This window comes from Marmota monax, unplaced genomic scaffold (genome assembly GCF_021218885.2).
Source record: "Marmota monax isolate L192 unplaced genomic scaffold, Marmota_monax_Labrador192_F-V1.1 WCK01_AAM20220418_F8-fsc00111, whole genome shotgun sequence".
NCBI lineage: Eukaryota > Metazoa > Chordata > Mammalia > Rodentia > Sciuridae > Marmota > Marmota monax.
Window position 1 is genome coordinate 3,629,751 of NW_026695067.1, and position 26,698 is coordinate 3,656,448.

A 26,698-nucleotide genomic window follows, 5' to 3' on the forward strand; every position below is an offset into this window, starting at 1 on the left:
GCATTCCAGTGAGATATTATCCTCCCTCCCTTCTCCTATCCACCCCTCTCCTATTTCTGTATAAATGAAGAAGGTGAGGTCCAGAGGGAAACAGTGATTTACAGTGATTTGCTCTAGAACTAGAGCTCAAGTTGTTCTGCTTTACAAAGACTTTGGTCTTTCCACTGTGTCAGAGAAGCTCTCCTTTCAGAATATAAGCAATTTTAAAAATCTAGGTAGATAATCTTGTACCCATCCTCCTTATAGTGGGTTAGAAGGATGACAGGGTTGTTGTCTCCCAGACAAGAACTCTTGGCATGTTCTTTATTTGCAGAATACCAAAAGGGTTATTCTCCCAGGAAAACTGGTCTTTGTGGGAAAATCTGGAGTCATTTGCATTGCTCCTATCTCAGAATGGAACCAAAAGTTTTGTCCCTGTAGGAACTCTTCCATATCTTGTAGCTACTTCCTGTTGGACAGTGACAACATACCAAGTCGGGCAGTTCTAGCCTAGAGAGTGCAAATACTGGAGTAATAATGATAATAATCATAATAACCACTAACATTTACAGGTTGCTTACTCCATTCCAGGCACTGTTCAGAGTACTTTCTAGATATTCTGCTCTCCACAACCATTTGAAGTACGTATTGACAAAAGAATTGAAACAGGAAAATTAATTGGTTACAGTTAAGAACCTGCACTCCCAAGTACCTATTCCTCTAGATGCCCTCAAAGAATCCTTCTCCTGATCTGCCAACAAATTTTTCTTGATTTTCTTACTTTAATCAAGAGTTAAAAGAATAGAGCAGATTAAACCAGTTCTTGCCCTGGATGAGCCTCTAGTTTTTTGGTTTTTTTTTTAATATATATACTTTTTTTTTTTTTGGTGAGCGTTCATTTTTGGGGGGCAAGCTAGTGTAAGAAGTGAACATAGGTTCTTTGAAATCTGTTAGAAAGTCAGGGGAATACGCAGAATTGGTGGAATATATATGATACAGCATTAATGATAAAAAGTTTGGAGCGGGTAATCTCAAACTATCATTTGTTTGAAGAGGCTATAATCCAGCTGCTCTATAAATTCAGTTCCTCGTTGCTGATTCCTGGGCTTACCCGGTAGATGGTTTGAGTGACAGAATGATCCAGGTTTGGAAACAGCTGACTTAGTTCACATTTCCTGGCTCTGGAGTATTAGCCAATTGATGTCTACGAGAATGTTCAGTAAAATCCTGAAAAAAAGTTCAGTAGCGTCCCTGTCACTCCCATTTTTTATTTGTAGTGAGATTTTTGTTTGTTTTATTTTGTTTGCGATCCTGGGCTTTACATATGCTAGGCAAGTGCCCTACCACAGAGCTACACCCCCAGCCACCTCACCTTTGAAAATTTTATTTGGACAAAGGGTGTCCTTGACTTGCCCAGGCTGGTCTCCAACTTCAGATCTTCCTGCCTCAGCTTCTTGAGTACAGGTATTACAGGCATGCACCAATTATATCCAACTGTCTTTTTTTTTTTTAAGTCAATGTCTTGCTATGTTGCCAGATAACTGGGACTATAGATGCACACCAACACCCCTTGCTGTAGCTTTTGCCAGCTTGAATCTATTTATGCTAGGAGGCACTAAAGAAGGAGAAGCCACAGGAACCCTAGAATCTGTTCAGGAAGTCAAGGTTCTCACACAGGTGACTTAGTGAACAAAGCATGAGGAAAATGTTCAGAGGAGACAAGTAAACTTCTGATTTGATTGTTTTCCTGACTTATTCTGACTAAATTCTGACTTATTTTAACGTTCTCATGGTTTTTAATTCTTTAAGCACAAGAGAGATTCCCACTATCCTCTCTTTTTGTATTGCTGTCTTCATCCTGCCCTTCCCTCTTAAAAAGGATGGAACTACTAAGATGAAGGATGTCCCAATATTTTAAGCCTAGGAGGCTCACCACTGTCAGTCTTTATGTGACAATATGCAGGCAAATGACATGAATATTTTATTTAGCAACGTGGTCTTATGGACACGTGGTTTCTGTCCTCAAGGATGCTTCCCATCTTTAGAGACAACCAGAAACACATAGAGAAACGCTTGTTACAAGTTGAAGAACTGAAAAGTGATGAGCTAAGACACACAAGCTAGGGAGAAAAGTCTTCCTAGAGTGACAACTTTTCTGTGGCTTTGAGTCTTAACCACTCAACCCAGCCAAGTCCTAGTGTCCTAGCTTCTCTTCTATCAAAGAAGGGGGCTGCACTGGATGGTCCTATTAGGGGACTAGTTCTTTGTGAGATATAGCAAATACCCATGGAAGAACTATCAGGCCCTCCCTTTCGATGAATCAGCTCCCACTTGCACTCTCCTGTTTTAGCTTGCTTTCCAAATCCCCATTTTGAAGTTGTTGTCACTTCTTTATATTCCCTCAGTTCTCTTCCCTTTTGCCCCCAACTTAAATAGAAAATAGGCTAGGTCTCTTCTATAATCTCTAAAACTAGCCCCTAAGCATTTATGGTTTTTCTGTTGCTTCTTATGGGACAGAAGGTATTTGAAAGCCAAGGAATGAACTGATCAAGGGTCCCAGAGCGTCTCACCTAGGTCTTAGATTTGTCTCAGGCTTTGGTCACTTCTCATGGGCTATTGTTAGCTTACCAAGGGCAGGAATTAATGCTCCCACCAACTTGGGTGCTATCTGCCCCATCGTTAATAATCACACAACACTTGTGAATATGCAGTATTTGGGACTATACTGCTGCTCTTAATTGACTACAGAGAAGACAGGTCTTTTCCACGAATAGAAACGTAGCACTCAAACCTGTTTACTCTCCACCACTCTTTCTCCATAGCTGTCATATTCTTCCTTCTGTTTCAGATAAATCTGACATGCAGCAGTGTGAAAACCCCACATTTTTCAGGCCCCGTGGGGGGCATAGCTAAGTACACTAGAATCCTAACTAGGGGGTGTTGCATAAGGGCTAGGAACTGTGGTGCCTTTTCACCATTTTGTGTAATATGTTCCTCTTAGCTGTTAGAACTATGATAATTAAATTAGGAAAGCAAGACAGGGAGATGTAGAGAGAAGGTAGTCACCACAGGTCTAGCACAGCTCATTTCCTTCTACTATTCCCCTGCATCAGAATCTAGCAACTTGTCCTAAGTAATCTCAAGACTGGCCAGATGCACAGCAGAGCTAAGGGGTGGAGTCATCTTGTGCGATCATTGTTTTATTTTGTCTTTTTTTTTTTTGAAATGGGATCTCATTATGTTGCCTGGACTCAAATTAAAAAATAAAAAGGGCTGGGTATGTGACTTAGTGGTTAAGCACCCTGGGTTCAATCCCTGGTAAGAAAGAAAGAAAGAGAGAGAGAGAGAGAGAAAGAAAAGAGAGAGAGAAAGAAAGAAAGAAAAAGAGAGAGAAAGAAAGAAAAAGAGAGAGAGAAAGAAAGAAAGAAAGAAAAAACCCAACCAGTGGAAATGGAGGTATGCACTCAATGTGTCTATAATTTTATTATTTTTAATTGATAGATTATTAGAGCAATTTTGGGCTCATAGAAAATAACAGGGTTCCCATGTACTCACTCTCCCCACAACCAGTTGCCCCTTTAAGTAATATCTTGTATCACTATGATTTTGCAAAATGCATAGTCAGATATCTGACTCCTGGACTCAAGTGATCCTCCTGCCTCAGAATCTGGAGAAGCTGGGACTATGTATGTGTACCATCATACTTGGCTTTCTTCCTTGACTTTTTAATTTTTTTTTTTTTTTTTTTTGCTTCCTAGTACTGGGAGTAAAATCCAGGGGTGCTTTACCCTTATGCTCTTTTTGAGACAGGGTCTTGCTAAATCGCAGAGGTTGGCATTGAATTTGTGACCCTCCTGCCTCATGTGGCATCTCTGGTATTACGGGCATGCACCATCATTCTTGTCCTTCCTTGACTTTTTTTTTTTAAGTATTTTATTAGTTATTGATGGACCTTTATTTATTTTTATGTGGTGCTGAGAATTAAACCCAGTGCCTCACACATGCTAGGCAAGCACTCTACCACTGAGCCACCATCCCAGCCCCTTCCTTGACTTAAAACTCTTTTACAGCCAGGTGTGGTGGTGCACACTATATTCTCAATGATTTTGGAGGCTTATGCAGAAAGATCAGAAGTTCAAGGCCAGCCTGAGCAACTTTGAACAATCTCAAAAAAACAACAACAAAAAAATGTATGTAGCTCAGTGCCCCTGGGTTCAATCCCCTGTACCCAAAATTATAAAAGTAAAGACCAAACACCATTTTTGTGGCAAGCAACCAGTGAAAGTATAGAGTCTGATGTTTGGGGTACATACCTAGCTACCTATGTCAAATTGGGACTTAGTTTTATTTTTAATTTTTGGTACTGGGGATCAAACCCAGGGGTGTTCTGTCTCTGAGCTATGTCCCAGTCTTGTTTTTTTGAAACAGGATCTCATAAGTTGTTAAGGGTCTAATGACGTTGCCAAGGCCTGGCCTGATTTTCAATCCTGCCTCAGTCTCTGGAGTCGCTGGGATTACAGGAATGTCTCATTGTGCCCAGCAGGACTTTTTTTTTTGGATAGACGAATCTGGGGAATAGGTGAGGTCAGTGAAGCATGAGACAGGTAAGAAGGATAGATCTTTCCGACCACCAACATTTAGGGGATTCCAGGTCAAGGAAGAAAAGCTCCTGAAGGACACTAACAGGCAGAGGTAACTGAGGACAAGGTCTGGCTGCATTATCATAAGCTGCTGAGAGATAGGAAGTGGCTAGAATGAACAGCATTCAGAAATGTGGATTGACTAGAGGTCTCTACTTGGCAGGGCTATCAGAGAGGAGGCATGAATTTGAGGTGAAGGTGTAGAAATCTCAGTGCTTATGCTGCCCACTCAACTCACTAAAACAAGGCCTACCTTTATTTCCTGAATAAGATTTTGTTTTTTTTTATGCTGGGGATGGAACCCAGGGCCTTGTGCATGTAAGGCAAGCACTCTACCAACTGAGCTATATCCCCAGCCCAATTTCCTAAATAAGATTTTGAACAAAGAACCTGCAGCCTTAAAAAAGGAAGAAAAAAGTCACCATCTGGAAGCAGTGGCACACTCCTGTAATCCCAGCAGCTCAGGAGGCTGAGGCAGGAGGATCACACAAAGCCTGATAAATTGGGGAACATACTATTATATGTAGTTTCCTGATTTAGACACAGAGGTAAACTAAATTCTCAGTGAGGGGAAGACATTTCAAGGGAGTAAGGAGTAGCAGTCTTTAAATCTATTAAAATATTCCTAGTTCCCAAGGCTCCCCAGAAATCAGAAATAGAATATATACAACCTAAGCCAGCAGACTGCAAGAGAGATAGAGTTTATTCACATAGTAGAATTTTTTGGTCTTTTAGGCCTGCTCCAGGGCTTTTATTTATTTATTTCGGTATGGAGGGGATTGAGCCCATGGGCATTTAACCACTGATTTATATTACCAGTCCTTTTTGAGACAGGGTCTCACTAAGTTGGTTAGGGTCTAAGTTGCTGAGGCTGGCATTGAACTTGCTGTCTTCCTGCCTCAGCCTCTGAGTCACTCGGATTAGAGGCATGTGCCACCGCACCTGGCCTAAATATCTTAATTACTACCTACCATGAGTACCCCAAAAAACTGTGAATGAGTCCTTTTTAAGAGTGAGGGAGTGCATGTGAGAGACTAAGGGGTGTGATAGTTTGGATTTTATGTGTAATGAGTTGAGGTCATGTATGTGGTTAGGAGACAAATCTTGCTGCTTTGAGGATAATTTTTTAGAAGGGGTCAGAGATTATCTAAAACAAGTTGGGGACAAATTGCTCTTGGAGTTAGAGAGGTTAGGAGTGTGGAGCAGGAGGGGAGGTAAGGTATTTCTCAAGGCCACAACATGGATCACCAGCCTGAGTATGTATGGAAACAGCTATGGGGAAGTGGATGCAACTCACAATTTGGATCCAGATAGATTTTACCTTGGTTGACTTGACATGGGCAAGTCATTCTACTCAGAGCCTGAGTTTGCTTATCTATAAATAATGATAATAGCCTCTAACTCATAAATCCTATGGGAAATTTCACACACAAGAGGCCTGGGAATCAGAACTCCCATGTGGTTTCTCCATGGAGGGCCCTCAGATCCATTCAGTTTTGTTCTCAGTGGTATAGTGGGGAGGCAGGGAAGATGGGTGCAACCCTCAGTGCAGCCAGGGACAATGTTCACAAACCAGATTCACTTCCCAAAAAGTCTGGAACTTGGTTGTGCTGTGCAGATGTCAGCGTTAGCCAGAAACAATCACTGGACCTCTTCCAAAGGCCTCCTGTGCTTGACTGCTGTGAGCCCTGGGGGCCCAGAAGTGAGACAGAATGGCTGTCCTGGAGCAGCTCAATGGGGCGGGGGGTTGGGGAGGTGTCAGCAAAGTCTGATTTTCTGAGTTGGGGGAACTGGGTTTCAAATTCTCCACATATAACTTCATCTATAGCACACCACTTGTTGCCCAAGGTCATAGCCAAATGCTTAGGTCTTTGGCCTTCACAGAAGCATAGAATATCATCAGATGATAGAGTACATTTTATCACATTTGATCCTCATAATGGCAAGGATTCCTATGTTATCCCCTATATACACAAGAGGAGGCTAATTCACAGATAAGGGACTAAATGACAACCAGGGACCCAACAAGTGTTCTTCGGGTTGGGAGTGTGACCCAGTGCTAGAGCACTAACTTAGTATTCACGAGGCCCTGGGTTCAAATCCCTAGCCCTGCAAAAAAGCAACCAGACAAGTGTTTTTTCTGCCCTCCTGCTCTGCCTCTTATCACATTAACAAAAGCATCTATTGTGCCTTTACCTAAGGCAGAGTCCCTTGAGAAACAGAGCAGGAATCTGCAGTGGGGATCCAGATTTCAGGGAACTCTGTCCTGATAAAGGAAATTGTGACTGACCCTCACCCTAAGGAGGATGGACCTCTACTTCCATGGCTCTGGTGGCCTCCCACTGAATACATAGTCCTTATCTCCTGGCCTTTCTCCTCCATACCCTTTCCCTCAGTGATCCCACCAAGCTACTACTCACATTCCAGTCTCCCAACTCCAGCTGGGATGACCTACTACTCTCCTCAAATTAGCACTTCTCACTTGCTTTCTCTCTTTTGAGGCAAGCTTCCCACATGGACTCTGAAGAAGGGAAGGGTCCATAGAGCCAATGTTTTTACTCCAATTTCCACCCCCATTTCACAGGGAAACTGAGGCCCAAAGGAAGGGATTTACCTCAGACTATAACATCATATAGAAACCTCTTCCACTTCCCACAAAACCCCACAGGCTGCTTCTTTCCCTTACTATCCACATTGAATAAGTCAACCACTTCCCTTAAGTCTTTATCAAACATGGATCTCCTTTTTAGTCTTCTTATCCACTGCCATGTCCTGGTCAAGTAGTCATTAGCTGCCACCTGAATTTTTGGGACACTCTCCTAAATGACAGGCCCCCATTTGCCCACAGGATTCTAAGATCCTTCACATTCTGCATATTGCACCTTATATCCACACTAACTTTCTTCAGTGTCTCAACAAATCTTTCTTGTCCGCACAGTGTGCATCCTGGCTCTAGACTCAGCTCTCTTGAACAGACATGTGGGATGCCCCCAGAACTCACAAACTCCTTTGGTTGGAAGTTATGATAAACAACAAATGATGCATGAAAGGATCTGACTCAAGAGATTTGACTTGAAGCCCGCTGAAGGTGGGGAACACTCTGGATTGGGTGATTGGGAGGAAAAAAGAAAACTTGGTTTCTCCAACCTATTCTTCACACAAGATGTACATCAGTATTCTCCAAACCCACTATTAGATTACAACAGCTTGTGTGCCTGCTTTGGTGCCTGTAGGCACCAAAAGGTCGGTCCAACCTCAGAATCCATCAAGCTGCTAGGTAGAATGTTGAACATCTTATACCACAGTTCTGGGCCTATGGTCCTATGATCATGCTGCTGGCACATTCTGCTGTGGAATTTCAGAATTTTCACCAGGTTTTTTAAGTCTTTCAGTGGTTTCATGTTTCAAAGCCTGATTTTCACTACTACATCCACATTTGAAGTTTTCTATCTATTCCTTTGTATCCTTTACTGAAAATAACTTGCCCCTCCATTTCTGATAAAATATTTCAGACCTCACATTAAACACACTTCCTCCAGTTTTCTTTGGTTGTAAGGAATCTCCCTGCTCTGATATCCTAAGGGTGTCTTATTTACATATACATTCCTACCTTGCTTCAATTCCTTTGGCATCTGTTTTCTTGACTGGATCTAGAACCCTTGGAGGGTAGAGTGTGCGTCTCAGCTAGTGTATAACTGCACGCAGCAGCAGGTACAATGGGAATGTTAGCCTTCCCCACACTAGGTGCTCATACAAGTGCCTGTTGCCCTGGATGCAAAGCTTTCCGATTACATTGCTCATTTTTAGGTGCCTCGCAATGTGGGCCGGACACAGTTAGGTCACACAGCCTGGGGAGTCTGGACATTTCAGCCAGTCGCTAGGGAGCTCTGTTTCTCCCTATCCAGCTCCAAAGGGTCGTGTACGTGAAGGAAATGGGGGTCCGGCACCTTCTCAGTTTCCACCATGCCGATCTCCGATCCCAGAAGGCCTCGATCCAGTCCGAGCGCTTCTGGAAAACTCAAGTCGGCGGTGCGCGAGATACGGGGGCCTCTACCACAGTTGCACCTCCCACTCGCGGCTGGTTTAATTTATTTATTTTTATTTTTTTCTTGGAGGGAGGGGGCGTTCAATGAAGGGGAAGAGGCGGGGCGAGGAGAGGAGGCGGGCCGAGGGTGACTGACGTGAGCGCCAGGGAGCCAATGGCCCGCGGGGGGCGTTCCCCCCCATTCAGTACTCCTCGCCGGGCTCGGAAGGTATGTTAAACAGCTGCTTTTAATTTGGTCCCCCTAATCTCGGGCGTTTGGGGGGCTAGCTCGCCAGCCTTTCGTTTTGGCTGGCTTGATGCGGTGTGGGCGCTGCGAGTCCTGGGACTCGGCGGGGGGAGGCTCGGAGTCCCGCAGCCGAGGTAGGCGAGGGGCAGGCCAGGAAAGAGAGTCTTGGCGCCGCCCGCTCGCCAGTGTGTGTGTTTCCAAGCCCGGCTGGAGCCGAGGGGAGGGGGTATGCCCGGCCTGGGGTCGCCCATGCGCCGGCCGCGCCGCCTAGTTTATTTCACCGAGCAGTCGGTTTCGGTAGGTTTAGGCGGCGCACTGGGGATTGGGGCCGACAGTAGGAGATCCTCCGCTCCGGTTATTTTTTTAAAGAAATGTTTTGTAAAAAAGGGGGGTTCTGTGCACTGACTGGAACAGGGGCCTGGCTGTGGCGCGCGGGCTTGGCAGGGGGCGGCGGCCGGAGCTTGGTCCGCCGGGCCCACCGATCCCTTGGCGCCCGGAGTTGGTCGAGAGCTGGAGTTAAGCTAGCGAGCCGCGGCCCGCCGCTTTCCCGGGTAACCACGCCAGCAAGGGCGGCAGCCGCCGGAAGGTTTTGTTTCTGCCCGCAAACTTGTCGTAGGGGGCGGTGGGCGCGCTCGGAACAGGCGCGGGCGCATTGGGCCCGCGGTTGTTAAGGACTCTGGGGGCGGGGGCAACGCCGGACTTGCGGGAGGGGAGCTTGGGGGCGGGAGAGGTGCCGGAAAGAGCCGCCTGCGCCTCGCCACTAGCCCCGCGTGCCGCTTTGGGCTCCCTGAACTCCTGGGCCAAAGCAGTCGAGCTAACATTCGGCTTCGGAGTCCGTCAGGCCGCGGGCCGGCACAGAGCTCAGGCCGGGGGTGTGGAAAACCTCCAGGAGCTCGGCGGATTCGACTCGCAGCCCCAGCTGATCCCCTTGCAAACATGGAGCTGCCTCCTTCCCCGCCCACCCCAAGGCGGCGGCGGCCGCCGCTGCTGCTCCTTTCCCCTCCCCCGACCGTGCCGGACTGCCGGGCTCCCTCTTCCCGCGAGGTGCCGCGGCGGGCAGCAAGACCCAGGAGTGGGCGGGGGGCTAGTATGCGCGCCCACAAGGTTGGGGGGTGGTCTGAAAGGGGCAGTGAAGGTCGGAAACTGGGAAAACAGTCTCCACGTTCAGAATCGGGAAAAGGAAATGCATCAGCGGGCGGGGAGGGGCGCAGGGGGCGCGCCTGTCAGCCGGGATGGCGGCCGCTGTTGGAGAGGCGGAGCACCGGCGTCTGGCGGCGCAGCGATGGGACTAGGAGCGAAAGACCGCTCCTTGGAGTGCTGCGGGGCTACCCCTGCCTCCACTTCTCGGCCCAGACTGTTTACTATCTACTCCGCCGGTGCCTTGTGCAACCGGCCTGGAGAGGACCCGTGGGGCGGGGCTGTTTCCTCTCTTCCACCCACCTCAGGCTCCAAAAGAACCCCCGCCTCCTCTTGTCTTCCACTGGTTGGGAGAGAGTCCCTTTTTCCCATCTCGGATATGGATTGGATGGCATTCTCCTGAGCTCCGCCTATCCGGAGGCTGGGCTGGAGTTTAAGTTGCTAGGATTCTCCCCCCCCACCCCCGTGAAGGGCGGAGGAGGATTCTCCTGGCTTACGTGCAGCGCAAGGTCCCGCCCCTGCGTCTGGTTGGAGGAATGGATAAGCCCGCCTCTCCCGCAGACGGAGCTTGGAGGGGGAAGTCCAGCCGTGTTCTCCGCCCTTCTCCCTTCGCTCGGGAGCGCGCTCTGCACATGTGTGAGGCCCGCCTAGCTCCTTCGAACTGCCCTCCCGCCCGGAAGTCCTAGACTCGGCGCCCTTGGCGAGGGGGGCGGGGAGATACGAGGAGGCGCACAAAGATTCCTCTGAGGCTGGAGATCTGGTAGACTTCGGGGTGACTGAAGCTCGGGGATTATGGGTGGAGTGGATTTGGGGCGCGTAGCTCTGGGGTTCTTGAGGCGCTGAGATCAGGGCGTGGGCTCTCCCCTCTCGGGCCAAGGAGAAGTACTAAATTTATGTGGTGGCCTGGCTGTTTCCACGCTCCTTAACTTTCCTGAGCTTAAAAGCTAGAAGGCTGCCCATGATAGCTTTGTCTTTTCTACTCTGGGCAAGACAGCCGCGTCAGTAGTTGGCTTTATCTAAAGCTCTGACCACCTTGGTTTGAAACCTTAGGCAAGATCCAGGGCAGCCCGTCCCCTGTGGTCAGGGGATATGAGGGCGGCCTAATTCTGGCGCGGGTTCAGAGTGGTTTTTTGATGTCCAGGTGCGACTGCCATGCGGTACCCAGTCTAGGGAAGGAAGGCGGCCGGAGTTAAAAGGTAGCCGTTGGTGAGTGCTGAATATCGCGTCTTAATAACTTCCGAGAGTTTATGAGGCCCCGAGGGCCACCTGGGGTCGCTTTCTTTAGTCCTTACTTTTTAGTGCCTTGTCCCGAGGTTACTGGCGAAAGGCTGCTCCCACCTGTCGGCCACTCGTGGAGTTCACAGCTCACTGCTGTGGACTCGCGGCTGGAAGCCCTCCTTGGAAATCAGACCCACCTGTTGCCAGCCCTCGTTTTGGACCGTCTCCGCGGAATTGCGGAAGGATGACAGTATTGGATCTAAGAATTGAGTTCACTGGGGCCTTTTGAGGAATTCAAGTCGATGGGGAATGTATCTTTTTTGCTGGAGAGAGCGGGAAGACTAGTCCCGCCCCTTCTCCTGACGCCGCCAGAGCGTCCCCCAAAGCAAGGCCAGTCAGCGTCTGGCCCAAGCCCTGTTTGGTTAATAAATAAAAGCAACTAGGTATCTCAAGCACTTTGTCAATCTATGTGTTGGAGGCATTATTATCTACACAGGGAACCTAGGGACTTCCATTAGCACACCTTGGCAAGGATGAGATAAACAGCTCCCTTTTTATAGATAGGGTTTCGATTTGTTGCCCAAGCTAGACCAAAGCCCTGGGTTCAAGCGATCCTTTTGCTTCAAGCATCCAGGGTAACTGAAACTACGTACGCTGGCCGTGAACAGCTTTTCTTATCTCTTGACCCCAACCCTGAAGTTTTTATCCTTTCTCAGTGTGAATATATTCAAGGTTCATTTATGCCATGGCCTGTTTTGGTCTCTTCCTCCGTATCTGAGTTCCTCCAGTCTGAGGATGCCTCCAGATCTGCCCTAGAGATCGCGGAAAACATTAGGCCCCGCCTCCCGGAGGCTTGTCAGGGCGGTGGCTTTTAGGGGCCGCCCTTTGGTTATCTCCGCCCTCTTAGGACTACATATTCAGGTTCAGGGAATGTTCAGAGAGTTAACGTGCAGCCACCCTATCGTAGGGGTGGCAACCCCCCCCCCCCCAGGTTATTTCTCGGCTTGGGCTCCAAGCCTTAGTTCAATACTCCACTTACTGAAAGGAGCTGCCGGCCGCTCTAGATATTTGTGCTTACAAAGAGACAGCATGTATAATTGTGAAGATAACTGGGTGGGAAGGATGAGGTTCTTTCATTGTTTTGGTAAGGGAGTCCTTCAGAGCAGTAATATTACCGCCTTTCCCCTTTAGATCCCAGGGCCTCGGGTCTCGGGTGCTGAGCCTCGTTGTCACCTCCTGTCCCAGGCCTTCGAACTCTGAGCTTCACTCTCTAGTGTAAACATTCCACAAAAGGACTGCTCAGGTTCAGTCTTCTCGCGCAGGGCGGAATCAGCTTCCTGGACAGGCGAGGTGTCCAATGGAGGTTCCTACCGGCGTCAAGATATCCAATCCGACTCTTGGGGCGGGGCCTGGCCGGCAAGTGTGGTAGGAGGAGCCTGTTTCACTTACAGACATTTTACCCCATATCGGTTACTTACCTTCCTGGGGCGGTGTGAGAGCCAAAGGTAGCCTTCCAATGCAATGACCGGCGGAGGCGGGAGCCGATTTCTTAGGCCTGTGGCTTAGGCAGCACGGGGCGGGCTACTTTGTGTTCTCCAATGAGACTTGAGGAGCTTCCCTTCTTCCTCCAATAGTATTGCGCCTTGGGGGTGGGATTCAGCAATCTGTCTCCAATAGGCGGGGTTGAGTTAGGGACGCTCCCCGCCAATAGGGGCGTGGAGAAGGTGAGCAGCTCGCCCTCCCCTCACAGCCGAGGGGGAAGGGGCGGGACGTCGGTAGGCGTGGCTCAGTGATTGGTTAAGCCTTTGACGGATGGGTAATGTGTCCTTTGGCGGAGCTAAGCTGAGCCTTCCCTTGGCGGGGCGGCCGGGGGAGTGGGCGGGATTTCCCGGGTAACAGAGAAGCGGCCGCGGCGGTAGAGGCGGCGGAGACGGTTTCTCCATCTTCCCCCTCCCCTTCCCCCCTCGGAGTTTCCCTCCCTCCCTCCCTCCCTCCTTCCCAGTCTGGGCACCTGGGTCTGTGACCGCTTCGTGAGAGGAGAGGAGACTGCCAGCCCGCTTCGGCGGGCCTGTGTCCCGCGCCGTTCTCGGGGCCTCCCTGCTGAGTGCGAGGCTCACGCTGAGACGGACACGCAGTGCTGAGCGACCAAAGGAGCTTTGCGGTGAGAGCACGCTGGGCCGAGCTCCGGGCGGCAGCCTGGGTGGCGGGTAACGCGGGACTCGAGGGCGTGTATTTTTAGGGGGGGCCTGACCTCCTCGGCTTCCCGTAGAGCAGACGGGCGGGAGGTGTGTGAATGTGTGAGGGGGGCGGGGGGCGGAGCGGGGCAGCTCTCCGTGCGGGAGGGGGAGGAGAGCGTAGTCCCGGTGCGCGCGGAGGGGGCGGGCTCTCGCGCCGCCGCTCAGAGGCGGGGCTGGCGCGCGCGTGCGATGGTGGAGAAAGGGGCGGGGCTGGCGCGCGCCAAATGCTGTTTGCGACAGGCCACCCCCCTCCAGTCCTCGGGCTGGGCGGAGCCTCGGGCTGGCGGCCGCCCTCTGCTAGGGTAGGGGGACTGGAAAAGGGTCTCTAGCTTGTGGCTTCTGGGCGCGGCAGGGAAGGGGCGTGAAGTCTCCGTTCCTCTGCATTCTCGGGATCCGGTTGGCCAGAGGGCCGTCCAGAACGCCGATGCCACTCCCCTTACGCCCCCGCGGGGTTTCCGCCTCTTTGGAAATGAGGCGGTGCTCTGGAAAGCCCGCTGTTGGGTCTGGCTGGGAGTTGCTGCTCCTAGATCTGCCCCGCCCCCAATGTGTCGGTGGGTGGGAGGGGCCCCTATTGACTGGAAGCTGTGGAAAGGTGTCAGGACTTACTCTTGTGGCTCTGCCATGCCTTCTGCCCAGGGCACGAGGGCCGGAGGCCAGAACTGTTGTCTCTTCTTTGCTCCGTGTAGCGTGGATGACACTATACAGCTAGGAGAGTGGGTGTATGGCCGTTGGAACTTATCTTCTGGTTGTAAATATTGGGATGAGGTGCTCAAGGAACCTTTCATAGTAGTGTCTGCGGCCGGTGCTGTTACCACGCTTCCGCGGTGGTGGTGTGGGGGAGGGGCGGAGAGTCTTCAGGGACTAGAAATGTGGCCAGGGACAACCTTTCCTGGAGTTCCCTTGATGTTCAGTTACTGTGGCGGCGGGGCGGCGCTTCGTTTGCACCAATGGGATGGTGGGTTGGTAGGTAGACTTGGTGACTGTTTTGATGCCTTAGGACTTTAAACCCAGTTAGCCATGCAGAGGGAGGGGAAGCTCTTCACAAGGTTGAGGTTTATTACAGGAAGGGTCGGGTTTACATTTCAGTCTCCTCAACTGATCTGTTTATGAAAGGTTTTTATTTTTAAAAATTATTTATTTTTGGTTTTTGGTGCTGGGGATTAAAACTAGGATACAGCTTAGCACTAGCTTTACCACCAAGGTTCAGTGCAAGTCCCAATTTTTATTTTTTAATTCAAAATTTGGACTAAAATGCTCTTAATTTCTTCAACACTTGCATCGTTTAATGCTGTCACTGTAATGATGGTTCTAATACATAAACATCGCTTCACAAAAAATAAGTTGTAGTTTAGGTAACTACAGGTGAAAGAGACTAAGGTGAAGTCTGGAATAAGGAAACCTTTATATAACTCCTGTAGCATTGCCCTCTAACCCTGTGTTGGAGAGTTGCTCTAGGACATTGCAGATGTAATGTATAGGTAACCACATTAGATGAGGTTTTTGTCTGGTTTTGTTACAAGCTCTTTCCCTATTAAGAGAATTACTTGTTTTTGACATTTTCCATGAGAAAATAAGCATGGAATCATTATTCAATGACTCTGAGTGAGTCTCTAATTAATTAAACTGAAGTTAAATTCTAGATTTGTGCTTTTCCCAGTAGGGATTGAAAATTTGATGTCCTTTGTCAGGGTCTGAACTCGGGTACTATTGTTTGAGCCTCCTAACCCTATACTTCAGTTGCCTCTTCTCTAAGTTTAGGGAACAAAGAAGGAGCAGTGTGCTTTTTAAAAAAGTTTTTAACTGGCAAAATACACATAATGTAAAATTACCATTTAAATAATTTTAAGTATATTTTAGTGGTATTAAATGCATTCACATTGTTTTGCAGCTCTTACCACCATCTCTTTAGAATTGTTTTATTTTCCCAACTGTAACTTTGTACCAGAGAAGCAAATCTCTCCTTCTATATCCCCCAGTGTTGGCTACCACCATTCTACTTTTTTCTAAATTTCACTACTCTAGGTACCTCTTTGACATTTGTAACTGGCTTATTTTGCTTAGCATAACGTCCTGAAGATTCAACCATGATGTAGCATGAGTCAGAATTTTCTCACTTTTAAAGGCTGTATATATATGCCACATTATGTTTATTCATCTGCCATGGACATTGGGATTTTTTCCCCCTTTTTTGCTTTTATTAATAATTCTGCTATGAACATGGGTGTATAAATATCTCTTCAAGTCCTTGCTTTCAGTTCTATTGGATATATATTCAGAAATAGTATTACCATAATCATATGGTAATTCTGTGTTGAATTTTTTTGAGGAACAACTAGTGTACTTTTTTGGGGGGGAGATACCAGGGATCGAAACCAGGAGTGCTTAACCACTGAGCCCATATCCCCACACCTTTTTATTTATTTATTTATATAATTTTTTTTTTAATATTTATTTTTTAGTTGTAGTTGGACACAATACTTTTATTTTATTTACTTATTTTTATGTGGTACTAAGGATCGAACCCAGGGCCTCTCGCGCATGCTAGGCGAGTGCTCTACTGCTGAGCCACAACCCCAGCCCCACCTTTTTATTTTTAAGGCAGGATTCCACTAAGTTGCTTAGGGCCTCACTAAGTTCCTGAGGCTTGCCTCAAATTTGGGATCCTCCTGCCTTAGCTTCCTGTGCCACTGGGATTACAGGTGTACTCTGCTGTGCCCAGCCACTAGTGTACTTTTGCAAGTTGTTTTGAGGAGAAAAAATTGGGACTCGGGTTCTAAGACGTAAATTGTCTCAACACTCATTTCTTTTTTAAAAATATTTATTCTTAAGTTTTTAGGTGAACACAATATCTTTATTTTACATTTATGTGGTGCTGAGGATTGAAGCCAGTGCCTTGTGCATGCTAGGCAAACACTCTACCACTAAGCCACAACCCCAGCCTCAAAACTCATTTCTTTATTACCTGCTTAATACATCTGGATTGACACAAAGTTTGTTGTCTCCAAGAAATTAACATTTTTATAAAGTAAGACAGGCAGATGAACGGTTTCTACTGTACATCAATGAATGGTGGGTGCCATAAGAATCAAGTACAAAGTGTTTAAGGATTTCAGAGGGGAGAGAATCTATCTTAGAGGCGGAGGAAGAGGAGTCACTGCATGAGAAACAGGAGGGAGCAGTGTGACATCATAGATCCTCTTGAAGTAAGTTGTTAAATATCCTTAGGCGGGCTGGGAATGTGGCTCAAGTGGTAGCGTGCTCGCCTGGCATGCGTGCGGCCCGGGTTCGATCCTCAGCACCACATACAAACAAAGATGTTGTGTCCGCCGAAAACTAACTAACTAAATAAATATTTTTTAAAAAATATCCTTAGACATCTCTTTTTTTTTGAGAGAGAGAGAGAGAATTTTAATATTTATTTTTTGGTTTTCGGCGGACACAACATCTTCATTTGTATGTGGTGCTGAGGATCGAACCCGGGCCGCACGCATGCCAGGCGAGCGCGCCACCACTTGAGCCACATCCCCAGCCCCTTAGACATCTCAAAGTGTCACTTGGGAATCACTTTAGGAATGTTAGAAGGGGTAGTATCATGTTGAAATTGAATTCTCTTGTGAAGTTACTCTTCCAGTGTTTGTGAATTGCACCATCTTCACTTTGCAGACCTGATCCTTTCTATTACTTTGGAAGGTATTTAGGAATCACATTAAAGAAATTATGGATTTGGTGTGTATGTGCTTGATTATGGGGCACTTACCCCAGCCTTGGCTGGAAGAGGGATATGGTGCACAATAAGTGCATTATATAGCCAGTGGCCTACTTTATGTTTCCTCTTGAACAAACTAATCAGCATTCTTGACTCTTCTTTCTTATTTTTTCATATGTTGAACATCCCAAAACTCATTTGCTCTATGTTCAAAATATTATGAAGAATTGGACCACTTAGTATCCCCACCTCCCCCACATCCTCAATCAGTGTCAGCAGCATCCCTAGCAAGGATTCTGTTTGCTTTGTTATTGCCCGTCTTTAGTCTGTTCTCAGCATAGTGACCCAAGTGATTCTTTTAAAACCTAAGACCATGTCACTTCTCTGCTTAAAACCATCCATTGAGCAGGGAATGGTGGCATAGGCCTGTAATCCTAGGCTGAGGCAGGAAGATTACAAGTTTGAGGCCAGTCTGGGCAGTTTAGCAAGACCCTGTCTCAAAAACTAAAAAGGGCTGGGGATGTAGCTCAATGGTAGAGTGTTCCTGGTTCAGTCCCCCAAAAGAACCATTCAACGGCTTCCTCTTTCAGTCTTGAGTATTATATCCAAGTCCTTATTATAAACTGTAAGAACAAGTCTGATACCCTCTTTGGCTATGTTTCCTACTAATAGTCTCCTGATTGTTTTCTAGCTGTATAACCTTGCTGTTTTGGGAAAATACCAAGTGTTTGTATGCCTGAGGGTCTTTGCATTTGATATCCCCTTTGCCTAAAAAGCTTCCTCACTGATTTCTACATGGTTGGCTCCCTCAGTTCCTTTACCCATAACTTACCTTTTTTGTGAGAGATTCTTTGGCAGTTATATACAATTTCAAGAATGCTTTCCTGCCTTTTTTTTTTCCTTAGCATTTGTCACTGATTTTTTTGTGTATTTCTCTCCAAAATGTAAGCTGCTTCTTCTTTTTTTTTTTTTTTTAAAGAGAATATCTTTTTTGTAGATGGACACAACACAATGCCTTTATTTTTATGTGGTGCTGAGTATCGAACCTGGGTCCCGCCCGTGCTAGGCGAGCGCTCTACGCTGAGCCACAATCCCAGCCCCAGATTCAGTATTTTTTGAACAAGAATCAAAAACAATTCCAGTTTTCTTTAAGGGTGTATTTTTGCTTTGAGGATATTTATACATCAAAACTTAGCCAGTGTGACTTTTAAGTGTACGGTTGCCAAAGGCAGGTATGTATATGAATTTGTACTTACTTGGCCTAAAAAAAGGTGAATGCTTGCCAGTTGTATAACAAAGGAGATGACTGTTCTCTTCAAAATTGTAAAGTAAATTTTCAGTGTATTGCATTTGATGATGTGATGTAGGGGCAACAAAACGACGACAAAAACCCAGAAATGATAAGTGAGAACCTTAGTGGAAAGGTACCTGGAATCAAGAGTTTATGAAATGGCTGTATTCCAGATTCGTGCATTGACAGTTAAGAGAAGTTGGTTGCATTGTATGTTTAACACACATTCAAAACAGGCAACTGCAATAAACATTTGGATGGTGAGGATGAAAAGTTTTTCTGGTATACTAATGGTCAAAGTTGAATAATAAGACATAAAGAAGCCAGTGATATCTTTGCATAGCCAAGATGACTATTCTAAAGTACCATGGTAAAAAAAAAAAAAATTGTCACGTCACGTGACATAATCCCACCAGCATTCACCAAAGGTATATGCCAGATGGAGTGGTAAAGATTTCTCAGCCTCAGCAATACTACGGATGTTTTGGGCCAAATAATTATTTATTATATATGTGTAGTGGGGAATGTCCAGTGCTTTGTAGGATGTTTTGATGCATCCATGATCTCTACCCATAAAGATGCCAGTGGGACACTCCCTCTCCCCCACAAGTTATGATGACCCAAAATGTCTTCCAACATTACTAAATTTGTGCCTGGGTAGGGAGTGAGGCAGAGTCTCCCTAGTTGTGGTCACCACTACATTAGAAGAATATAAAAATTGAGACTTGGGTATTAGATCTTGTGGCTTTTGAGAAAATAAATTGTTTATTTTGCTGAGCTGTAATTCTAAGCAATAGGTAAACTCCGAATAAAATACCTCTCCTTTATTCTGGAATAGATTCCATTTCTTAGCAGATTTAAAACTAGAGGTGGATTTTCGGACAGGTTTTGGAGCAGACTATCATGGGCAATTGTACCAAGATAAAGTTACATTTACATAATGTTTTGATAAAAATTTCTTTGCTTTTGAAGAGGAACTTCCAATTTTTTTGAATATTCATTTAAATAAACTAACCAGGACACATTTTATATCATGTTGACTACCAATAAAAGATAATCTCAGTATAGTTTTAAAATTAAAAATAAAATAAAGGAACTTTAACTATCAGTACAAAATTAAGAGGCACTATAGGGTCAGCTGAAAATTAATTTCACTTTAGAAAGAATAAAATGTACTTAAGTTGTCTTAGCTTCTGGAATAGGGCAGTTTGAAGTTCACATATACTCTTACTTTGAGTTTATTCACCCTAAAGTGGTCCTTGTTAAGGCAATTATTTGAAACTTAATGTGAGAAAGTTAAGAAGCTTCTATAAAGTTGGACTTTTCATTTGGATTTTAATAATCATGGATAAATGTCTAGATTTCTAGGAGGCCAATTCTTCATTGTTAATAAAGAGTAGAAAATTGGTCTTTAGCTTTTACCTTTGCCCTTCAGTATTTCTCTAAAATATATCACGTTTGCTCCCTAAGTGTAACCTCCAGAATTTCCCCCATAATGTCAGAGTCACCTTGTTTTATTGTTTACTCACATTAGTGTTCCTTCTATTTTCTATCATTTAATTCTTTTGAATCTCTTTTTTGCCTTCATAGAGTTCTGCTAACCCTGTTTCAAATCTGAAATGATTTGAAGACCATAGTGGCAGATGAAAATAATGTGAACTGAAGCAGTGCTTGAAAATACTTCTGTGTCTGACTCTGTGGCCCTACCATTTGACATTCAAATACTTTATAACCTTGAACTACACTGTACCCCTCTATAAGTGGGATTTTTATAGTCCATACAATTTTCCTACTATAGATCTGTAAGGTATTCTAAGGAGAAAGAGTCTAACCCATTGCTCCTTTAGCCAAGTATATGACTTGGAACAAGTCACATGATTTCTTTTGAGTGTCAACTGCCTTCAAAATAAGAGAGTTTAGTTGATGAGTGGATAAAGAAAATGTGGTATATATAATGCTAAGTGACATTAGCCAGTCCCAAAACACCAAATGCCAAATGTTTTCTCTGATATAAGGATGCTGATTCATAATGGGGTTGCTGGGGGGGAGCATGGGAGGATTAGATGAACTCTAGATAGAGAAAAGGCGGGGAGGGGAAGGGAGGGGGCGTGGGCGTAGGTAGGAAAGATGGTGGAATGTGATGGACATCATTACCCTAACTACATGTATAAAGACACAAATGGTGTGACTCTACTTTGTGTACAGAGATATAAAAGATTGTATTCTATATGTACAGTATGAGTTGTAATGCATTATGCAGTCATATATAACAAATTAGAATAAAAAATTTGTTAAAATTAAGAGTTCTAGGTCTTTCTGACAGGATTGTTTTGAGGAACACATCACTTTATTATAGCCATGTATGGAAGACTTGGTTGTTGTTGGGCAGGAAATACCCTCTTGAGTCCTGGAACCCTAACACTAAGTCCAGTACCTGGCAGTTAGTAGGCACTTGGTAATTGTTTGTGGGATGAATGAATTGGCAAAGAATGTAAAAAACTGTCTATTTTTGTTTGTAATTTTAAAATTACTTTACTATTTCATGGCATATATCCTGTACTTCCTAATTCATCCCAAATTTTAAATCTGTAATTGATTTTTTTTTTTTTCAACTGAGGATTGAACCCAGAGGTGCTTTACCACTGAGCCACATCCCCAACCCTTTTTATTTTTGAGACAGGATCTCACTAAGTTGCAAAGGGCCTCACTTAGTTGCTAAGACTGGCCTCATAGAGTTTGCCCCTTGTTTCCTTCCAAGATTTTATTAAGGATATCTTCAAATATATAGCAAAGTTTGTAGAATTTTGTAGTGAACACCCATATACTCACTACATAGAGCTTACTATTATCACTTTTAGAACACTGGCTTTATCATACATCTGTCCACTCATCTGTGAATCTAAACTAATTTCTTAATACAATTTGCAGTAAAATTCCAGACATTAACTGTACTTTCACCCAGTATTTGAGCATGTATATTATTGTCACTGTGTTTATAGCATTTTTCATTTGATGCAAACTTTATATAAAATGAAATGCACAAATCAAGTACATTGTATGTGTGTACACATACATGAGATCAAACATTATGTGTTTGGTAGCTTTTCTCACTTTTGCCTCATTTATATCTGTAAATGTAAATGAATACTGATCTATTTGCTGTTCACTTTCCATACTACATTTGTGTCAACTTCATTCAACTATTATTTAGACACTTAGATTTTCATACTCTGTAGTAGATATACTTAATAAATGTATAGGATAGAGACAAGTGAAAATTGCTAGGTTAAACATTATGCACATTTTAAGTTTAGGATGCCAACCAAGTAGGGTATGTTGATTAGAATTTCCATTAATAATGTTTTCCCATATTTTCATCCACACAATTATGATTTTGTTTAATTTTTGCCAGTTGCTTTGATGTAAATATCATTTTACACTTATTTGATTACTGGTGAGGCTGTATATGATCTTCCCAGCTGGTTTTTAAGCTTTTCAAGGGCAAGAGCCAATATCATCTGCCACCTTCATGTTTACTCACTGAGAATTTGCTAATTATGTGAATGAATGCTGCCAAAGCATTCCTCTTACTATGTTGAGGCTGCAGAAAGGATGAATTAGTTAAGTGTGTGTTAGGTTAAAGAATGCAGAAGTTGCACAGTGCACATGTGCTTTAAGTAAAGGGATTCTTTATTTCTTCTCTTCTGTTAGGCCTGGAATAGTTAAGTGGTTGAGAGTCCAGGCTCTGGAGGCAGATTTTATGGATTTATATTGCATCTTTGCTTCATAATAGCTGTGCAATTTGGGGGAGTTTACTTCTTTGTGTATCAGTTTTCCTTGTTTATAAAATAAAAACAGTACTTTACTTACAGTGCTGTTGTGAGGGTTAAATTAATTCATATTTGTCAATTGTGTAAAATGGTACTTGGCATTCAGTATGTTAAGTATTACTTTTGCTTATTTTCTTAGAATGCATGCCTGCTAGTCAAAGTGCCTCACCATGGAGCCACATCTCCAGATCTTCATGTGAATTGACTTGGTGTATCCATGGGTTCCACATTCACAGATTTATTCAATCTCAGATCTGAAACATTATAAGTAATCTAGAGATTATTTAAAGTGTATGGGAGGATATATGTGTGAGACTATGCAGAGATTATATGTAAGTATTATACCATGTTATATAAGGGACTTTATCCTTCATGAGTTTTGATATCCATGGAGGGGTCCTGGAATCAATCCCCTATGGCTACGAAAGGAAGACACTATAGTTGAGTGTGGAGAATGCACAGTTGAAAAGGACCCTACCTTGAAGAAGCTTATAGACTTGAACTTCTTTAAGGGAATGTTGAAAACATTTGGCAGGACTGGATGACAGGGTGGGGACTGGATGAAGATAATCAGTAAGTTAACTTTCTCCTCCAATTAGTAAAGAAGGATTTTGTTTGGTTTGGTTTGGTTTGTTTTGAGACCTAGGTATTGCTGTGATACCCAGCCTGGTCACAAATGCCTGGACTCAAGTGATCCTCCCTCCTCAGCTTCCCCAGTAGCCAAACTACAGGCACACAACTGTCCCAAGCTCTTAAGAGTTTTGTAGGTTAAACAAAAGAATTTTGACTGTGTCTTCAATGATAGAAGCCAGTGATAATTTTACAGCTAGATTAGATTCAGTTGAGGCAGGTGGTTTTGAAATCAGTGTAGAAGATATACTAGAGGAGAAGAGATGCTGGAGAGTATTGGCAACAGTCTAGATGAGGGATGATGAAGGCCTAAAATAAAGGGGTGGCGATTTGAGAGACAGGAAAGAGAATTATGAGTAGTGATTGGTAAGGGACTAAAGTATGGTTCAGAGCACGCTCCCACCCTGGAGAGCCTCCTAAGTGTGGTAAACATGGTCTGGAAAGCAAACTCTAGAGCTGAAAGAAGTTAAATATTTTATAAAATGACAATCACTTTATAAAGTAAATGATATTTTAATAATAAAAAAGAGCATGATCTTAGAGTAATCCTTAGTACTTTAATACTTAATCTATGAAAAACTTGCTACAATCTTTTTTTTTTTTTTTTCATTTTCCTGTAGATTGATCCACTCACCTGCCATGAGGAATCACTAAGGTAGTCTAATCTCCCCTTTTTGTAGATGAGAAAACAGGACCAGAGTTACAAAGCTTTTATGTCAGAGTTGAATAGAATCCAATTCTTTGACAGGTGTCCAGTGTTTTTTCCTTAGTTTTGTGCTGTGCTGTTCACACATATGTTTTATCACTTGTAAGTGTTGGTTTTGGATTTTAGAGAGATTAATCTCAGAGGAGTTAAACATACAATTTTTAAACCAATAGAAACCAAGACCAAAAAAAAACATGGATTAAGTCATAGGTAGAAGTAGCAGTCAAAAAGTCTTCAAGACTTTTATGCATTTATGAGAACCAATTTCTCATCACAAAATAGGCTTGAGGTTTAGTGTTCATAGTTAGTTGACTAGAGGCTCTTCTTCCAGGTACCAAGTAGCATGTGCAAATCTATATTTCTAACCCCTTATCTGAAAATTATGAAAATATCTATGAAAATTTTTGAAATATCAGGCTAAGTATATATTACTTTATCCTTCTGAGCTGCTGGGATTGCAGGCATGTACTACGGTGCCCAGCTAATTTTTAGTTTCTTATTACAGGAGTAATGTCTTTTTTCAGAGTTTCTGGGATTGGAAAGTGGTGAGGCTTGGTCACACTCCCCACATACACACACTGGGGACTGAACCCAGGGATGCTCTTCCAGTGAGCTACATCCCCAGCCCTTTTTAAATTTTTATTTTGAGATGGGGTCTTGTTAAGTTGCCAAGGCTGATCTGAAACTTGAGATCCTCATTCCTCGGTCTTTCAAGTCACTGGGATTACAGCCCATCTTGGGGCATAATTTCTTAACTATGCTGCATTATGCTTGAGTTAGTGGTTCTGATGTTAGAAAATCTCTGAAAAGACCCAAGAGGATTTCTAGTAAAGTTCTATTTTTGTTACTTTTGTGTCCTGTTGGAAGGAAAATGTCCTTTATAAAGTATTAGTAAGCTAAAGAAATTGTGTCTTATATTAAAGAATGCTAGAAAGAGACAAAAGAAACCTTGGACATGATTTGCTAGTTGGGAAACCGAAAATCACATGAAACAAGGAACTTGTTGAAATGTGTATATCCTTGGTCCTTTTACTCCTGTCTCAGTGTTCTTTCCATGATAGCATTTAATTGTCGAAGTAATTGATATTTTAAAATCAGACCCTAATTTTACTAGGTTTTGAGTAGAGTTAAGAACAAGGGGCTGGGATTGTGGCTCAGTGGTAGAGTGCTTGCCTAGCATGTGTGAGGCCCTGGGTTTGATCCTTAGCACCACATAAAAATAAATAAAGAAAGAAAGAAAGAAAAGAAAAGGGAAGGAAGGAAGGAATATTTTTGCAGCATGTGGATTGTGTAATTAATATTAGGAATGGCAGCATTTGAGGAGCAAACTAAAAAGGGGGAAAAAGGGCTGTGTTTGTTTTTAAATTGGAGGTGACTTTTTAGGTTATCGTACAAATTAAATAAAACTATTTTATTTAAATTTTTGTCTTTCCACTATAACTTTTTCACTATAAGGTGTGTGTGTGCACGATTGAACTATCTAGTGACCATCTGTAAGATGAAATTGATAATCAGTTCTGGGAGTTAAACTTACACTAAACCTGAGTGACTGGTCCTGAGTTGTATACATCATACTGGAGTTAAAATTATTTTGCTCTCATTGCTTTTTGATTTTTGCAGGTTTTGAAGTGCATCCCTGAGCATGAGTGCAGAATGAAGCGACGTTTGGATGACCAGGAGTCACCGGTGTATGCGGCCCAGCAGCGTCGGATCCCTGGCAGCACAGACGCTTTTCCTCACCAGCATCGGGTGCTTGCCCCTGCCCCTCCTGTATATGAAGCGGTGTCTGAGACCATGCAATCAGCTACAGGAATTCAATACTCAGTAACACCCAGCTACCAGGTAAATAGGAACTAGTCGGGGGAGTAAGGAAGGAGGGATAGTGATTTCATCTAGTTAGAAATTTTATATTAAGCATTGAGTTAGATGTTAAAAAAAAAAATTCAAGCCAGATGCAATGGCACATGCCTATAATCCCAGTTATTCAGGAGGCTGAGGTAGGAGGATCACAAGTTTGAGTACAATCTGGGTAATTTAGTAAGACCCTGTTTCAAAATAAAATCAAAAGAGCTGAGTTAATAGTTTTGTGGTAGAGTGCTTGCCTAGCAAGCTTGAGGCCCTGGGTTTAATCCCCAGTACATAATAATAATGAGAACTATGCAAGTTTGGCCAGAAAAACAAACCAAAAAAAGAAATCTTACAGGTATGTGTAAGGTATAAAAAATAGCGAAAATAATGTGCAATCTCAGTAGTAAAGTGCCGTGGACTCAATCCCCAGTACCTAAAGAAAATTAAAATCATATTGATGTGACCTTTATTTTCTTTTGACACATTTTTTAAAAACTGTTCCTTATACTGATCTATATTTTAATGTGTATTGTTTGCATTATGGTGTGAACTATGTAAATATGCTCATTTCATTTCTCCAGTCTACTATTAGATGATTGGAACTTGGAAGAAAAATAGTTGCTTGTTTTCTTTGGGTGATTAGTTTTATTATCTGAACTAGTTCATGACTGTTTCCTACACTAGGGATAGTTACATGTATTCCTACTGGAAACTGTAATATGCTTATATAAAACCAGCCATCTCAAACATAAACTCCAATAAACTTGTAAAACCTGTAAAAACACACATTTTGAAATATATAATCTCAGAATAATACCTCTTCCTGTGAGAGAGATATTAGAACTTATAGAATTATTTAAATAAGTCCTAATATGTTTTGTAATATTTCATAGATTAATGCTTAGTTGCTTTATTTCTCTCTTTCCTTATGCCCTCCCCTGGGTAACTTATATAAACCTGTGATGATTTGAAAAAAAAGCTTTATTCCCTCTTTATGTTGTGGTATACAACTTACATTGCTTAGAAGAAATTAACTTTATGTCATTTACTCTATTTATTTTGGTATGAAGCAGTCATGTACATTGTCATTAGTTATTTTTTGTGATTAGCGGTTTTGAAATAGGAAAGTAAAAGTACTTTGGAAATTTTATACAGCATTTTGTTGTAATAAAAATGGAAGGAAAGGTACTTTTTTTTGTCCCTAA

General features: G+C 43.8%; 1 protein-coding gene and 1 long non-coding RNA gene across 6 annotated transcripts in view; one reads left to right on the plus strand and one right to left on the minus strand.

The window, feature by feature from the left end:
- Nucleotides 1-8,852: 8,852 nt before the first annotated feature.
- Nucleotides 8,853-26,698, plus strand: part of Sin3a (SIN3 transcription regulator family member A) — a 59,286-nt gene continuing 41,440 nt past the window's right edge. For 2 of the 4 annotated variants that reach the window (XM_046428002.2, XM_046428001.2), the window contains exons 1-2: nt 13,269-13,406; nt 25,266-25,487. In XM_046428002.2, coding sequence (XP_046283958.1) covers nt 25,299-25,487 — 189 coding nt within the window. In that variant the 5' untranslated portion in view covers nt 13,269-13,406; nt 25,266-25,298. Of the gene's footprint in view, nt 8,873-13,268; nt 13,407-23,559; nt 23,595-25,265; nt 25,488-26,698 lie in introns of those variants that run through there. The other 2 variants (XM_046428003.2, XM_058573821.1) reach the window with 2 other exon arrangements.
- LOC124081711 (uncharacterized) lies at nt 9,232-13,395 on the minus strand. 2 transcript variants are annotated; one of them, XR_006848105.2, is made up of 3 exons: nt 13,257-13,395; nt 12,724-12,909; nt 9,232-12,612 (listed from the first exon to the last, which is right to left on the minus strand). It is a non-coding gene; the product is annotated as an uncharacterized LOC124081711 (long non-coding RNA). The 2 variants fall into 2 exon arrangements; XR_009225265.1 differs by having other exon boundaries at nt 9,232-12,909.